This window comes from Malania oleifera, chromosome 1 (assembly GCF_029873635.1).
Source record: "Malania oleifera isolate guangnan ecotype guangnan chromosome 1, ASM2987363v1, whole genome shotgun sequence".
NCBI classification, from domain to species: Eukaryota; Viridiplantae; Streptophyta; class Magnoliopsida; order Santalales; family Ximeniaceae; genus Malania; species Malania oleifera.
The window spans coordinates 14,186,810-14,204,135 of NC_080417.1; the positions used below are offsets into that span (position 1 = coordinate 14,186,810).

Here is a 17,326-nt window from a genome sequence, read left to right on the forward strand (position 1 = left end):
AAATGATTTCACAATTACTATCCTTAAAATAAATTACCCATTTTTTAATTAATAAAAAACATATAAAATAAAATAAAATATTTAACCTTCTCAAAGATTTAACAAAAGATACTAATATTTTATGATATTTCAAAATTTTCTTTAACCTTTGTTAAAGTTTGAAAAATATCACAGATATTTCTTGAGATTTATCATAAAAAAAATATTGTATTATTATTTTTTTCTTTGACAAATCTTCCCATGAGACATTCTCGGAATTTTCGATCAATATAAGAAAATGCTTCTATTTTTTTACGAAATATTAGGAAAGGTCAATGTCTTTTATTCTAAAATATAATAATAAGGACAAAAAATCAGTCACCTCCCTTAAAATTTGACAAAAAGACACATTTCATGAGATTTCAAAAATGTAAGAAACCTTTTCTCAACTTTTGAAAATATTTCAAACATCCCCTCAAAAAACTTAAACTTGTCTTTTTATAAACATGAGGAGAGGTTTTTTTTTTTTCGGACAAATCTCAGTAAAAGGTCTTAGGAATTCTTGAAATATCATGAGTATCCTTAAAATTCTTAAAACCTCAGTGGTCATTGCCTTTTTACGAAATTTCAGAGTAGTTCAGCATCTTTTGCCTTAATAATAAATTTGAAATTAAAATAACCTTTTCATTGTTAACTTTTTGAAAGAAAAAGAAAAATTGGGAGCCAAGCCCACTGCCAGCGGTGTTAATGGTATTGGTGTTAGGTATTGGGCTAGGCATTCTAGCTCCGCAACGGATATTCACAAAGGGTGAGAAGAAGGTTTTGCCGAGCCCAATCCAATCTGGGCCTCAGTTGGATTGCTCATTGTGAAACTCCATCTAGGCCCAACCATATAGATAGTAGAGCAAATACTGACCGTTTTGGCTGGCCTTCTGGCTGAGCCTCTTTTGGGCCTTGGGCCGATGGGCTTGCCATTAAGATTGGACGTAAAAATCCACGTTTCCTGTCCAAACAGCCACCTATATGGTTCAGGTAGATAAGAGGCAGCAATGTCGATGACATCATCGACCCTTCCCTTGCCTCTATCGGTTCCCCTAGCCCCAATCTCTAGAAAGTCCGCCTTACCTTTGAACCAATCGCCGGCCCAATCATTTTCCTCGATGGAACAGCAGACGGAAGATCAGCGGCGCGTGGTGGTCTGCGGCGGCGGAGTCATCGGAGTCTGCACCGCCTACTTCCTAGCGAAGAAAGGCGCCGCCGTTACTCTCATCGAGAAATCCTCCATTGCCTGCGCCGCCTCCGGCAAGGCCGGCGGTTTCCTCGCCCTTGATTGGTGCGACGGCGGAGCCGTGTCCGGCCTCGCCCGCGCCAGCTTCAATCTCCATCGCACGCTCGCCCAAGAACTCGACGGCCACCGATCCTACGGCTACAGGCCCCTGAACACTCTCAGTCTCTCTGTGGCTGAGCAAAGCCCCATCGCCGGCGGCGCTTCCAAGGCCTCTGGTAGCTCTAACCTTCCGTCGTGGGTGGACGGACCCGCTCGGAACCCTAGGACGATCGGGACCACGGAGACCACGGCGCAAGTGCATCCTCAGCTCTTCACTCGAACCCTACTGTCGGCGGCGGTGGCGAACCACGGCGTCGAAGTGGTGATTGGAAAAATGGAGCGCGTGGAGGTGGAGGGCGGCCGAGCCAAATCGGTGGTGGTGGAGGGAGGACGAGTTATCGAGTCGGATGGGGTGGTGCTGGCTCTTGGGCCGTGGAGCGGAAGGTTGGAGCTATTGTCGTCGCTGTTTAGAGTGTACGGTCTGAAGGCCCATAGCATAGTTTTGGAGCCCAAGGAGCCCAATGCCATAACCCCTCATGCGCTCTTCCTCAGTTACTACCCAGCCCAGGGGGGAAAGCCCATGGATCCAGAAGTGTACCCTCGCCCAACAGGTATGTCCGGTAGCTTCGTTTTCGTTTTGGTACACAATGGCTACAGTTTGCCATCAGATGAAAGAAAAAAAAAAGATTGGGGAAATTATATAATGCTGAGATGAAATTTAAATTATTAAATCTAAAAATTTTATTACCATAATTTTCATTTTTTGAGTGATAGAAATTTCTGTAGCGCTGCTTTGTTGATGAAATTAAAGAGTGAGTATGTCAGGGGAGGTGTACGTGTGCGGGATGTCGGCGGAGGCGGAGGTGCCGAACGATCCGGAAGAGGTGGCGGGCGACCCGGAATCCATAAGGGTGCTGCGGAGGGTGGCGGGGACGGTGTCGAGCCAATTGAGGGAAGGAGAAGCGGGGGCGAGAGTGAAGGCGGAGCAGGCCTGCTTCCTGCCGTGTACAGACGACGGCGTGCCCGTCATAGGGGAGGTTCCAGGAGTGAAGGGGTGTTACGTGGCGACGGGGCACAGCTGCTGGGGCATTCTGAATGGGCCGGCGACCGGAGCTGCGGTGGCTGAGCTGGTGCTCGACGGCCGTTCTACCATTGTTGATCTGAGTGAGTTTAGTCCGGCCAGATTTTTGGGCAGCAAGAGACGCTAATGTAATTTCACATGACAAGCTTGTAAAAAACAGTTCAATAAACAAACCATTCCATTTCTTTCTTCTAATTGAGGTCTTGCAGATTTGTTTAATTTTTTAATTTTTAATATTGGGATCGAACTAGGTGGTTGAAGCCTCTGACACATTTGCTGGGCCGGAGGGAGCGGAATTATCCGGGTCAAGGACAAGTTTATCCATGTTAGTGTCAACCTGACTGGGAATTTAGAATTAGATGGGGATAGGGAATGGTATATTGGAATTGGATTCTCATGTGTGCTTTTATCAGTAGTGACAGAGAAAAGAAATTTGGGTACAAGCTTGTAAAACACTGTTCAGTAAACAAACATTCCTTTTCTTTCTTCTAATGAATGTCGTGCAGATATTTTTTTTGGATGGCTTTTAACAATGGATTTGGATGGAACTAAATGTCTTGAGCACTATGACACATTTGCTGGGTCAGAGTGAGTGGAATTATCCGCATCAAGGACAAGTTTATCCACGTTAGTAGGGAGTGCAATGGTGGGCCGGTTTGGTCAATTTAACCAATTAATTGAATTTTTTCTATTAGTTCTATCTCATAACTGAACCAATCGAATTGAACTCTTTAATCGAATGAATCAAATTGTCAGATAATTCAATTAATCAAATTTAGTTGAATAAAATTAAAATTAGTTATAGGGAAAAAATATGAATGTATAATTTGTATGCCGAAATGGGAGGAAATGGCGAAATGGGAATAGAATCTGGGAATGGCGGAATGGAATATTGAAAGATTCTTCGAAATCCTAGTCCAAAATTATATAATTTAATAATTTTTATTTAATTATTATTTAATTAAAATTTGGGTAATTCGATTAATTGAATTATATTTTTTTCATAATCGAATCGAAAATCGAATACTCGAATTTACCCCATTCTAAAACCGAATTGAACTGAATCGAAACAAACTACAAATTAATTGAACCGAATTGATCAAACTCGATTGGTTAATTCTATTGATTCGGTTAAAATCAAATTACGTTCATCCTTACATATTAGCTTAACCCTGACAAGGAATTAGATGGGGAGTTTGGAATTGGATTCTCTTGCACTTCTAACAAGTTGATGAAATAGAAGCAGGACATGGTTTTGGGAATGGAATAGGACCTTTATTGTTAGGCTGATAGAAAAAGAGAAAAACAGACCACATCGGGCAATGAAAGAATTTCCTCTTGTGTATTATTATTATCTGTATATGTGTATATATACATTGTAAAAGGAAACAAAAGAGAATAAAGTTTGTTATGATAATCGTAGACAATAACAAACCCTGTTGTCTACAGTTTTACAAAGAATGCATAGAAGGTGTTTGTGAAAATGCTTAGCCTATACAAGACTATAGGACATCAAAGCTCTCTATTCTAATACGCCCCCTCAAGTGCAACGGTGTGTCAACAACATTGAGGCTTGACTTGAAACAAGTGAATTTATCAGTTACAAGAGGTTTTGTAAGCACATCAGCAACTTGGTCTTAGGAGCTTATAAAGGAAACATTCAAGGTCTTGGCAACCACTCTATCCCTAACCAAATGATAGTCAATATCCATATGTTTTGTCTTGGAATGGTACATAGGATTTGCTGAAAGGTACGTGGCCCCAAGATTGTCACACCATAAAATTGGGGCTTGAGATAGAGGGATACCGAGCTCACACAAAAGTGTTTGAAGCCATATTAGTTCAGCAACTGATGATGCAATGGATTTGTATTTTGCCTTAGTTGATGACCTTGTCACAGTGGATTGCTTTTTGGAGCTCGAGGAGATCAAATGTTTTCTAAGAAAATGCAACATCCTCCGGTAGAGCGACGATCATTCGGAAACCCCCCCCCCCTTCCAATCGGCATAATGGTAGGCTTGAGGAGTAAGACCAGATTAAGAGGCAAAGAACAATCCATAGTTGATGGTGTATTTTAAATATCTCAGAATTCTCTTGACTGCACTCCAATGGGGATGTTTTGGTGCATGTAAAAACTAACAAACCTTGTTATCTAAGAAGGAAATTTTGGGGCGGGTGATTGATAAATATTGTAACCCCCCTACAATACTCTGATATAGTGTGAGATCCTCAAAATTAGGAGCATCATGTTTAGACAATTTTAAAGAGGCTGCCATTGGATAGGTCATTGGCTTGGCCTGAAGCATGTTGTTGTCATAAAGGAGACTTTCAATATATTTGCGTTGAGAGAACATAATACCATTCTTAAGATAATCCACCTCAATGCCAAGGAAAAAGGAAAGGCGACCAAGGTTCTTCACAGGAAAGACACGGTCGAGGCCATTAATCAAACCAACAACAGCAGAAGATGTTAAGGAAGTGATGACAAAGTCATCCACATATGCTAACAAGTATATCTGAGTATCATGATGTGTAAGAATAAAAGAGATGGATCGGACTTAGAAGCAACAAAACCATAGTCAAGAAGCCATTTAGCTGGGCAAACCAAGCTCGTAGAGCTTGTTTGAGACCATAAATCGCCTTCTGAAGTTTGCAAACATGATAGGGTCAGGTTGGATCAACAAAGCCCTAGGGCTACTGTATATAAACATCATCAAATAATAGGTCATGTAAAAAGGCATTTTGAATGTCAATTTGATGTATGTCCATCCTTTGGAGACAGCTATAGACAACACAAGCCGAATGGTAGTTGGTTTTACGAGCGGACTGAAGGTATCTTCAAAAACAATCCCAAGCTGTTGGTGATATCCTTTTGCAACCAGATGAGCCTTCCTTCTTTCAAATGAACCGTCCGCAAGAGTCTTGGTGCGATAAACCCATTGGCAACCTAAGACATTTTGGTGAGGGGCAAGGGGGAACGAGTGTCCGTGTTGTGTTTCGAAGAAGAGCGTCATACTCGGCCTGCATAGCTTGATTCCATTTTGAGAATTTTGAGGCATGATTGAAATTCAAAGGTGAAAGGTAAGGTAACTCCCAAGAGGAGTAGGGTGAATTGGGTTTCTTAAAATTTCTTTGCTTACTTTATATTTAAAGATTCTTTAGTTGAATTTTAATCTCAACAATATATACTTTCAACGAGTTACCAATAACCACAATACTATTGATGATTAATTAAGTTTAACCAATATTCAATCTCAAGTTTAAACCTTTGATGTTGATACTCAACTGATTAAATTCCAAAAATTAGATTAGAATAGTTTATAAATAAAACTCAAATTTAAAATTCAAAACTCAGAATTTATTCCTTTACTTCAATCAATAAAATATAATTTTCATATATTCAATTTTTGAAAACTTTTAGTTTAAGATACTTTGCAGTTGTTTTGATATTCAAAAATTAGAACTTTGATGATTTTATCAAACCAAATGATTAGCTAATGTATGTTGAATTTAATATGCTTCAGAAACAAAATTCCAGCACTCCCAAAAAGTTTAGCAAGATATAAAGATCATACACACATTTAATATCTTTGCAAAATTTAAAGAGAGTAGGAAAGGAAGAGCTTGAAACTAGATTTTTACAAGGTTCGGCATGCAGCCTACGTCCTTGCGCCCCAAGAAACCATTGTGAGGATTCCAACTTTTTATTAGGCTAAGTTACAACCTCTCTCATTCTCAGGTGGAGATCCCTCTCTAACAAGAATACCCCTTCTCATTAGCCAACGATTCAACAACCCTGAATCGTCAAAAGCAACAAGAGAAAACAAGAAATAATCTTGTATACAATAAGAACTCTCAACAATAGTAGATTAGTAGAATTGAAAACAAATATACCTTAATGAAAATCAATATAGAAGGATGAAGCTCGAAGTAAATATCACTAGGGTTCTTTCTTAGATTATAGAACTTAGTTAGAGCACAAGAACCGTAAGCTTTTAATTCAGTAAATACTCAGTAATAGCTTTCAGCAAGATTTTCAACAAGAACTCTTTGAAAGTATGAGAATTAGATCAATAGCTACTTGTTGGTGTGATTTATTTTTAGGTTTCATATGTATTTATGGATAGAAATACTTAATTTTCGTATTTCCCAAGTTACTTGGAGTGTTTCCAAAGTTTTCACAAAATTTGGGGACCAAGTAATCAATTTTGGAAACTTTCTCTCGATGTTTTAAATTTAAATAACTGAGGGTCAGTCGACTGTGATTTATAGGGCCAGTCGCCTAAGCCTATGAGGTCAATCATCTGATTCTATTCTGTTTGCTCAATTTACTCAGCATAAAAATTGTTAGTTGATTGAGCGAAGATGGTCAGTCGCCTAAAGTTACAACTTTCCAAAAACTTTGAATTTCAATACATTAGAGATGTCAGTCAACTGATCTTACAAGGTCAATCGCTTGAACTTGCAATTTTTCAAAAACTTTGCTTTTCAACACTTTAAACCTTAGATCTTTGAAAACTTAAATGAGACTTATTTAAAAAAACATTTTCAAGGATTTTCAATTTTCATGCTTCAACTTCCATTGAAATCTTTTGAAGTCAATAATTGTTCCTAAGAGCTTCATACAACCATATTGAAATCTTTTGAAGTACTTACATGAGACTTGTATAATATAAGATTATCTTAAACACTAAGTCTTCATGCTTCAACTTCCATTCTTCATGATTAACTTGTCTTTCAAGCTTCAACAGTCTTAAGCTTCATAAGATCTTGTAGTACTTTCTTCATGATTAACTTGTCTTTAAAGCTTCAATAGTCTTAAGCTTCATAAGATCTTGTAGTACTAAGTTCGAGCTTTTAATAGACTTTGTCAAGCATTTTGATATTGATCACTTGAGTCACTTGATCTTTGATCTAAAAATACTTGAGTCCTGAAACATCATCACTTAGCCAAATATATTAAGTTCCCTTGATTTGTTATCATCAAAATAAGATTCTTAAGCCTTGTTAGGCTAACAATTTTTCCATTTTTGATGATGACAAATTAGGAGCAAAAATAAATAAGCCTTAAAAAGGCTCCCCCTTACAATTAGCATCAGCTTAACAATATTTGTAGTATATATATGAGAAATGTAGGAGAAGTGATTTGGTCAAAAAAATAGTAAGATAAAGTCAGCGTTATTCCTTTCGAAATACATTACTCCTGCTCGAAAGCGTGGTTTATTGAGAATCACGGGTTTTATGGAAGGTAAATTCCCAGTTACATATTTGGGTGTGCTTTTGGTGTTTGAAAAATTGACTTCTAAGACATTGGGGCCTCTTGTGGAAAAGATTAGGAAAAATTTATAGGGTTAAAATCTAAGTTGCTTTTGCAAGGTGGAAGATTGATTTTATTAAGACGTGTTGTCTAGCATGCCTATTCATTTGATGTTTGTTATTAAGGTTTCTTAGGTCAATTTTTCTCGCATTAACTCTCTTCTTTCTAATTTTTTATGGAGAGAGGTGAAAGATAAAAGGAAGATTCAATGGCGCTCTTAGGGGAAAATTTGTAAACCTACCTTGGAAGGAGGTCTGGGCCTAAAAGATCTTAAAGAAGTTCAGAAATCTCTTCTCATAAAATTTGCCTTCAGATTGCTCACTTCTAACAATTTGTGGGCAGGTTTTTTTAAGACTAAATATTGCAGAAATGATTATTTATTAATAAGGAAGGGGAGACCAAATGACACTTGGTTCTGGAAATCAGTTATGGTCACCATTCAAGAAGTTATGGATAATGTTAAAATTTTGGTGAGAGGTGGGAACTCTTCTTTTTGGTTCGACAGGTGGCTGTCATCAGGCCCGTTATCTATGAGCACTGAGGATATTTTGAACAAGAAATTGTGTATTAAGGATTGCTGGCTAAATAATAAATTGGGACTCTTATTTAGTTCTAGAATTGGTTGGTGCCGATAAAACAAGGGAAATTTTGCACTAGGTGCCTGTGGGTAAAAGTGGGCAGAATATTTTTGTCTGGAAGCCTGCCCCTGACGATAATTTTTCTACAAAAAACAACTTGGGAGGTAGTGGGGAGAAGAAGTGATGATTTTGTGTGGAATGACTGGTTTTGGCATTCTTTATTACCTAAAAGAATCTCAATGTGTTTATAAAGAGCCTAGTTTAGATGTTTGGCGGTAGATGATAAAATTCAGACTAAAGGTATATCGATGGCTTTGGCTTGTGATTGCTGCGTTAAGAGAAATCAGGAAAACATTGATCATATTCTTTCTTTAGGTGAGGTGGCTTCAGAGGTTTGGCGTCAGGCTAGTGTGGCGTTGGGGATTCCTTTCCAACGATCCCTTCCCTAGAAAAATAAAATGGCAAATTGATTCCACTATGCTCAAAAATCGTCTATTAAAGGTATTTTAATCGGGTTGATTCGGTGTTTAATTATGTGGTGCCTCTGGAATCGAAGATGTAAAGCAAGAATGGAAAGAGTTTATCAAAGTGCAAATCAGATATGGAGAAATGTTCGATTCTAGGTTAGTTTTATTGCTGAGAGTACCAATTCTTTTAAAAAATTAAAGAAGTCGAATATTAAGATTTTGAATGAGTTTCAAATTAAGCATCAGGGAGTTTGTGATAGGCCTGGAAAAATTATTTCATAGGTTAAACCTCCAGTAAGGTGGATAAAACTTAATTGTGATGGGAGTTGTAGGGGCAATCCGGGTACTTCAGGAGGTGGAGGAATTATTCGGGATTGCCATGGCATGGTAAAAACGGCTTTTTCAAGGTATTTTGGCAATGGTACGAATAATAGTGTGGAATTAAAAGCAATCAGGGAAGGAATTTGTTTGTGCAAACGTTTGCATTATTTTAATGTGATTATTGAAAGTGATTCGCGAATTGTAGTTGATTGGCTTCAGAAAGGTAGATATACTTTGTGGTATCTTTGGGAATTTTGGGAGAAGCTCGTGGTGGAGCTAGAAGGAGTGAACGTCATGGTGATGCATCAATATAGGGAAGACAATAGTGCGGCTGATTTTCTTGCTAAAGAAGAAGAAATAGGAAATAATGTAATTTACGAAGAACAATACCTTCTATCACGCTATCTGAAAAGTATTCTTCGGATGGATAGGTGGGGTCTCGTTTTCGTTCGTACATAGTTCATCTCTAGAGTTTCGTTTGGTATATTTTGCTTTGATTTTGGTTGTGTTTATGTTCTTATCTTCTTTCTTAGTTATGTTTAATTTTGTTGACCTAGTTTGGTTGGTTGCTAGTGTTAGTTTTTTTTTTTTAGGGTTTTTCTATACTCCCTTTTGTTTTATCTTATAACCACGGTATTCCTCAGCCAAAAATGATGGTATATTAATAAATAAATGAAGGTGCCACCCTCTTTTCTTAAAAAGATAAAAATAAAAATAAAAATAAAAATAATATATATATATATATATATATATATATATCATGAATGCACTAACGCAGTGTATGTTTCAAAAATCAATGTCAATATCATTCTCATGTATCAATATCATACGTAATATCATATTATATCAGAATTCAGGGTCATGCTTAATAATATCATGCTCAAATTTTCAATTTGCAATGAGCCATACTTAAAAACAAAATATTTTTACCTAGAAATTTTCCCCTTTTTGACATCAATCAAAAAAAGTAAGATATCAAGAAACACAAATAAAAATTAAAGCAATGAGCAACCATAAGCATAAGATAAATATGATATAACATGCTTAACCCAATAAACAATAAATCCAAAAAGCAAAAACACACATAAAGTAGTCTGTTAATAGAACCATAAAGTTTTCAAATAAAGTTATGCAGTTCCAGCATCTGCATCATCATCATCTTCGCCATATTCATCTTCCCCTTCTTCTTCATCTCCTTCTTCATCATCATCTTCTTCCTCTTCTTCATCTTCATCACCAGCATCAACAGAGCTTATATCCATTGAAGCTTTGCCATGTGAAGAGGATGAGCCGGTCATGTGTTGTTCAATCCGACCAAGTCGTTGATCCAATGAAGAGTAGTTAACTTGAAGAGATGCAAAAATATCTTGAAGTGAGCTAAGTCCGGATTTCATTTCTCCACTAAAATCAATAAACTGTTGGTGATAAGGAAGGAACCATGATGGTGCAACATCAACTTGAGGGGCAAGTTGTGGTGCTGGTTGTTGTGGTTATGGATCAAGAACTTACCTTTGGTGCCTTTCACCTTTAGGAAACTAGCCTTGCTTATGTTTCTCAAACCCCATTTGTTTGAGTGTGGTAGAGGAGAAAAGATCATAGTGGGTACGTTTGCTAAATAAGTCAAATGGAGAGGCAACATGGAGATGAGCAAAGAGGAGGTTCAGAATTCATCCATAAGGTAGAATTACTCGACGAGCTTCAGTTCGAGAGATCATCCATTTAAGAATTAAGCTCAATAAGTCAAGCTTCTTCTCTTTCAGTAAACACCACATATGAAAATAGTCCAAATATGATACGTAGTCATGAGAACCAACCTAAGGCAAAATGTTGTATGTGATGATCTTTTGGAGGATTTGTGCCTAAAGGTTTAATTGTTTATAAAGTGGAGGATTTCAAATTAAACAGGCTCTTCAACCATAATCAGAGGTAAAAAATTCTTCAGGAGTGAATCCTTGTTCCATGATCCACGATTGCCCAAAGAAAGGATATTCAAATTCTCCTTGGCAAATATTAAAAATAGTGGCCAAGGTCTGTGGAGTAAGGGCAATGGATTTTCCCATAACTTTGGTAGTGGTTACCGTCTTTCCTTTAACTATATTCGCATAGAAAATTTTTACCAAATTTGGATAGAGTCCTTTGGCTTGGTAAGTAATGAAAAATTTTCCATCCTATATTCCTAAACATGGGTAAGATGTTGGGAAATTCTTCTTCAAAGAACGTCGTTTCCAAAACCTTACCGAGAACAAGATCAGTTCTACAGATGTGATCTTTGTATAATTGCTTCGCATAAGGAGCGACAAGCCATTTCTTGATTGAAGGGTTATCATCTTGCCTTGAGGATCATGCCTTATGTCCAGCCGCTTTTTGTTTGTGGCATTTTGCCTTTAAGAGAGAAAACCAAATGGTAAAACCCTAGAAATTTGTGAGGGAAAGTGTTGGAATGATGTTCTTCAAGTTTTAATCGAAGGGTTTTGAGTGTAGATGTAACAACCCAAAAATTACACATTTTTTTTTTAAATAAAAACATATAAACTACTCTGATACCCCTACTATAGATTCTCAGGCCTCAGATGGGCACTGAGGTATTCCTATATATAATAAACACACCTATACAGTGGAAAACATAAATCATACAACCATATATGCATATACAATACTAGAATTCAGTATTTTCATACCATAGTTATATTTTTACATCTCTCTCCAGTACCATCTACCCTAAAATACAACACCTTGAACAAAGTTACCCTATAGACAGGGCAATCAAAAAGTCACTCTATCTGTGAGTTTGATCTGCTCACGTAGTTGACTCACCTGAAAAATGTTAAAGTAATGGGTGAGACGACGCTCAATAAGTGGAAATATGCTATTACTAGTGTGTGGCGACTAAGTTGCATACTATTTTAATAACATATGAAACTGTATAAAATGATACATCTAAAAAAATATATCTTACATTTATCGCAGTTTAGAATATAACTATATCATCTGAATTTTCTACTTTTCATACTGCTAATATCATATTATATTTATCAAATACTATAAAACTGTATACATATCCATAACTATGATTTTCCCTAGAAATATGTATGTTATGATTTGACCACTCATGACAAGGTTGTCCGGCCCGTAGGTGGGACTTAACTCTGGTTGGCCTACCAGGTAAGTCACTGTACTCTACCCTTCCTCAATCTGGCCAAACTGCATCCACTCCTAAGTAGGGAACTGGAAAACTATCTCGTCAAACTAGGCCCCCTCAACCCAGCAAACTAGGGAGCTGCATCCACTCTGAGCGCGGTTGACGATACCCACACACTATCTAAGATATGTGGTTGCACTCTATCTGTAATAGCAACTGTACTGTGCTCTGTTATCTATATGTGTCTGTAATATTTTTCACAGGGATCTTATACTGTACATATATATACTACTATAATTATCTTACTGTTTTCATCATGTTTCCAAAATAACCATAGCACTATAATTCTGTACTAGAAGTACTATAATATCTCAATAATATAACTGTAGCATCTAGATGCTATATCTATATATCTGTCTGTATAATTTGAGTGTTATGGTATTAGGAAACATGACATTCTGTAAATACTTTAATATACTGATCTGGATAAAAACTGTAATATGTTGATTTGAATAAAAATTGTAATATACTGATCTGAATAAATATATTTATATATCAGTCTATATCTGTATATACTGTAAAACATGATATGCTGGAGAAAGCTGTATAAGTTCTATATCAGAGAAATATCTACTCAGGCCACACAAACATTTAAAACTCTTATTCTGTAAAAACTGGATAATGAACTTATGTATATATAATCTCTGATAACATTGTTAAAACTCCTAGTATAGCATATTTTCCTTACCTAATTTCTACAAAAGTCCCCTACTATGATTGGTCCTACACCCGCAGGGTTCCCCGCTTAATACCCTGAAAACCACATCACCCAGAACAAACATTAGTATTTCTTTGTATACTACATTTCTTATAACTGTGGGAAATGCAAATACTGAATAAAATGTCTTACCCTGAAATTGGGATGAAATTCAAATCACTTCCACCAACGATCCACTCTGGTAGGTTTGCATAGGGCTTTCCCAGGAGCGTTGTGGTGGCCTCAGATCGTCAATTCAGCGAGAAACAGGGCTAGAATGGAAGAGAGAAGGGAAGAGGGACGTTTAGAGAGAGAGAACAAGAATTTATGCGCCAACATCTGCTGGAAAACCCAGGATTTAGCTATTTATAGCCCCAGATTCGTCGACGAGACACGTCACCTCATCGACAAGTCCCTGAAGAAAGTTCGTCGACGAACCCGTACCCCTCGTCGACGAATTTTAGACAGCCAAAACTCCCCTCTCGGTGTCTTCTCGTCAATGAGACATGTCCTCGTTGATGAGACCCTCATGTATTCTCTTCAATGAATCCCCTGTGTTCATCGACGAGACCTTGTTTAATTGTCTGGGTTATTACATTCTCACCTCCTTATAAAATTTCGTCCTCGAAATTTGTTATCTGTGTTGAACACCATCCACTAAGGAAAATAGTCTACTTATTTTATTGCTTACCCTCACTTATGGCGGAGGAATACCGTGGTTACATTCAAGGTCCTGGGAGATTACAAGTTTAAAAGAAAACTCTCCCAAAACCAAGATACTACCCATCCTATAATCTAAAGAAAATTCAACTATATATTCATTATTCTATACTAAACAATATAAAATGATTATTCTTGAACTTTACAAACAACTACTAGATCCCACTAAACAAATATGGGTATTTCTGTCTAATTTCATCTTCAAGTTCCCATGAAACTTCTTCTATAGCATGTTTTTTCCACAAGACTTTTACTAACTGAATTTCCTTGGTGCGCAGTTCCTGTGTCTTTCGGTCTAAGATCTATATTGGTGCTTCTTCATAAGCTAATGAATCTTTAAGTTCAATTTTCACATAACTGATAATGTGGGATGGGTCTGTGACGTATTTCTTCAACATAGTAACATGAAACATGTTATGTATTCTAGACAGAGCTGGCAGCAAAGCTGACCTATAGGCCACTGAACCCACTCTCTCTAGTATCTCAAAAGGGCCAATATACTTAGGGCTTAGCTTGCCCTTCTTTCCAAACCCCATAACCCCTCTCAGAGGAGCTACCTTCAAGAATACCCGATCCCGCACATCAAACTCCAATTCCTGGCAGCGTGTATCTGCGTAGCTTTTCTGCCAACTCTGTGCGATACTGATTCTTTCTTTAATTAGTTGGACTTTATCATACACCTGATGTACTATCTCTGGACCAAAACCTGCATCTCACCTACTTCATCTCAGAAAATAGGAGAATGACACCTTCTACCATATAATACTTCATAAGGTGCAATGTCGATGCTAGCCTAATAGTTGTTATTGTAAGCAAACTCAACTAGCGGCATAAACTGGGTCCAACTACCCCTAAAATCCAATACGCACGCCCAAAGCATATCCTCCAATGTCTGAATTGTCCTTTCAGTCTAACCATTTGTCTGGGGGTGAAAAATAGTGCTAAATGCTAGCTGTGTACCCATAACTTCATGAAAACTTTTTCAAAATTGTGAAGTAAACCGAGGATCTCGGTCTGAAACTATGGATACTGGTACACCTTGGACGCAAACTATTTCCTGAACATATATTTCTACCAACCTATCCATGGAATAGCCGATCTTAATAGGGATTAAATAAGCAGTCTTCGTCAGACGATCAATAACCACCCAAATTGCATTCAATCCCTGTCGCACTGGTGGTAATCCAGTAATGAAATCCATAGAGACGTGATCCAATTTCCACTCTGGAATAAAGAGTGGCTGTAATTGTTCTGCTGATCTTTGGTGTTCAGCCTTAATCTCTTCTGGCACGTGAAACACTGCTGTACAAATTCAACAAGTTCTCTTTTCATTCCACTCCACCAAAAATACTCTCGCAGATCCCTATACATTTTAGTACTGTCGGGATGAACTGCACATAGTGATCTATGAGCCTCTTCTAAAATTGTCCTTCTAATATGATCATCTGCAGGCACACACAATCTGGTGCGAAACATCAGAGCTCCGTCATCAGAGATGCTAAACTCCTCTCCTTAACCATCCCGTACCCTAGCTATCATCTCTTCTAATTCTACATTATCACCTTGAGCGGCTTTAATCTTATCATATAACGTAGGTTGTACAACCAGGCTAGCAATACATACCTGAGGATTACCCTCTACCAACTCTATGCGAAGTCTCTCCAGATCCATTAGGATCGGGAGCTAGATCTCTATAATTGCCAGTACTGGTCCCACTGATTTCCTGCTCAGAGCATCTGCTACCACATTCGCTTTCCCTGGGTGGTAGCTAATAGTGAAGTCATAGTTTTTAATAAACTATAACCACCTTCTTTGCCTCATATTTAGTTTCTTCTTGGTAAAGAAATATTTTAAACTTTTATGATCCGTGAAGATTTCGCACTTCCCACCATATAAATAATGCGAAATCTGCTCACTTTGTACCGACGAAGGTTAGCTACTATTTGAGTAGGCTAACGGACCTGTATGTGCATGAGATAATGAGAATGCATGGAGTACCGGTGTCCATTGTTTCAGATTGAGATCTGAGGTTTACTTCTTGATTTTGGAAGAGCTTGCAGGAAGCACTGGGGACGAAGCTTACTTTCAGTATGGCGTTCCACGCCCAAATTGATGGATAGTCGCAGAGGATGATACAGATCTTGGAGGATATGTTACAGGCTTGTGTATTAGACTTCAGTGGTAGTTGGATCCAGTTTCTGCCACTAGTGGAGTTTGCCTATAATAACAGCTTCCAGGCTAGTATCGAGATGGCACTGTTCGACACTTTGTATGGTCGGAGGTGTCGATCTCCTTTGTATTGGGATGAGGTCGGTGAACGTCAGGTTTGAGGACCTGAACTCGTGCAACAGACATCTGAGAAGGTGGGTTTGATCCAAGAGAGGATTAGATCAGCTCAGAGTCGGTAGAAGAGTTACATCGATGTTCGCCGCCGTGAGTTGGAGTTCGAGGTGGGGGTTAAGGTATTCCTTAGAATCGCTTCGATTAAAGGAGTGATGAGATTTAGGAAGAATGGAAAGTTGAGCCCGAGGTATATCAAACCGTTTGATGTTCTTGAACGAGTGGGTCCAATAGCCTACCGAATTGCACTTCCCCCTACGCTTTTGAGGATCCATGATGTTTTTCACGTATCCATGTTGAGGAGGTATGTGTTGGATCCGTCACATGTTATCAGTTATGAGTCCTTGGAACTTAGGGATGCTTTGACATATAAGGAAGTACCAATTCAGATTCTGGACTGGAAGGTTCAGAAGTTTCGTACCAAGGAAATACCGTTAGTAAAGGTATTGTGGCGGAATCACGCGGTTGAGGAAGCTTCTTGAGAATTGGAGGCAGAAATACACCGAAAGTATCCGCAATTGTTTTGAATAATAGTCTTGATAGCAGGGTCGGTATGGGTATGTATATATGTAGTACTCTGTTATCGTAGTAGTATTGTGCGGTTAGTCTCTGAGAGGGTCTTGTAGTATTGTGAGCACCCGAGACCGTGTATATATGCAACCACGGTATTCCTCTGCCATGAGTAAAGGAATGTATGTATGTATGTATCGTAATAAGGCGGCGTATAAATGTCCATTGGTTCCTCTTAGAGTATGTATGTATCGTAACGGGGCTGCGTATAAATGGCCGCTGGTTCATCTTAGAGTGTGTATGTATTTAGTAGTATGAATGTGTTCGTAATGAGAGATTACAAATTTCGAGGATGAAATTTGTAAGAATCCAACTCATGATAAATGGATTTAATTATTTAAGAGAGGGGTAAAAAGGTAATTGTGCAGACTTCATCAACGAGACCATCATTCGTCGACGAAGGCTAGTGGCTCCTCATCGACTAAATTCAAAGGCTCGTTGACGAGGGAATGCTAAGAGGATGGAAAAAATTGGAAATATCTAGCTCGTCGACGACACCGCCATCTCGTCGACGAGAAACCTAGTGAACTCGTCGACGAAGACGCCAATTTGTTGACGAATCCACTCAAGTCAAAGGGCTATAAATATCCAAATGAGTTGCTTCCAAGCTAAGTTAGCTTAAAAATTTCTCCCTCTCTCTCTAGAACTCAAAGCTCTTTCTCTCTCTCTTGATTTCTTCACCATTCGTCACCTGATTTATAAATCGGACGTTACTGCGAGGATCAGAGAA

General features: G+C 38.2%; 1 protein-coding gene across 2 annotated transcripts; it reads left to right on the top strand.

Moving 5' to 3' along the window:
* Positions 1 to 989: 989 nt before the first annotated feature.
* LOC131165266 (putative oxidoreductase TDA3) lies at positions 990 to 2,879 on the top strand. Of its 2 annotated transcripts, XM_058122912.1 has the most exons (3): positions 990 to 1,917; positions 2,132 to 2,515; positions 2,639 to 2,879. In XM_058122912.1, the coding sequence occupies exons 1-2, from the start codon at positions 1,029 to 1,031 to the stop codon at positions 2,512 to 2,514; spliced, it is 1,272 nt and encodes a 423-aa protein (XP_057978895.1). In that variant the 5' UTR covers positions 990 to 1,028; the 3' UTR covers position 2,515; positions 2,639 to 2,879. The 2 variants fall into 2 exon arrangements, with proteins under 2 accessions (XP_057978895.1, XP_057978886.1); XM_058122903.1 differs by lacking the exon at positions 2,639 to 2,879 and having other exon boundaries at positions 2,132 to 2,582.
* The last annotated feature ends 14,447 nt before the right edge of the window (positions 2,880 to 17,326 follow it).

Coding starts and splice junctions, on each gene's coding strand:
- LOC131165266 (XM_058122912.1), top strand. CDS start 1,029: ATGTCGATGACATCATCGACCCTTCCCTTGCCTCTATCGGTTCCCCTA. Junction 1,918..2,131: donor AGTGTACCCTCGCCCAACAG/GTATGTCCGGTA, acceptor TGAGTATGTCAG/GGGAGGTGTACGTGTGCGGG.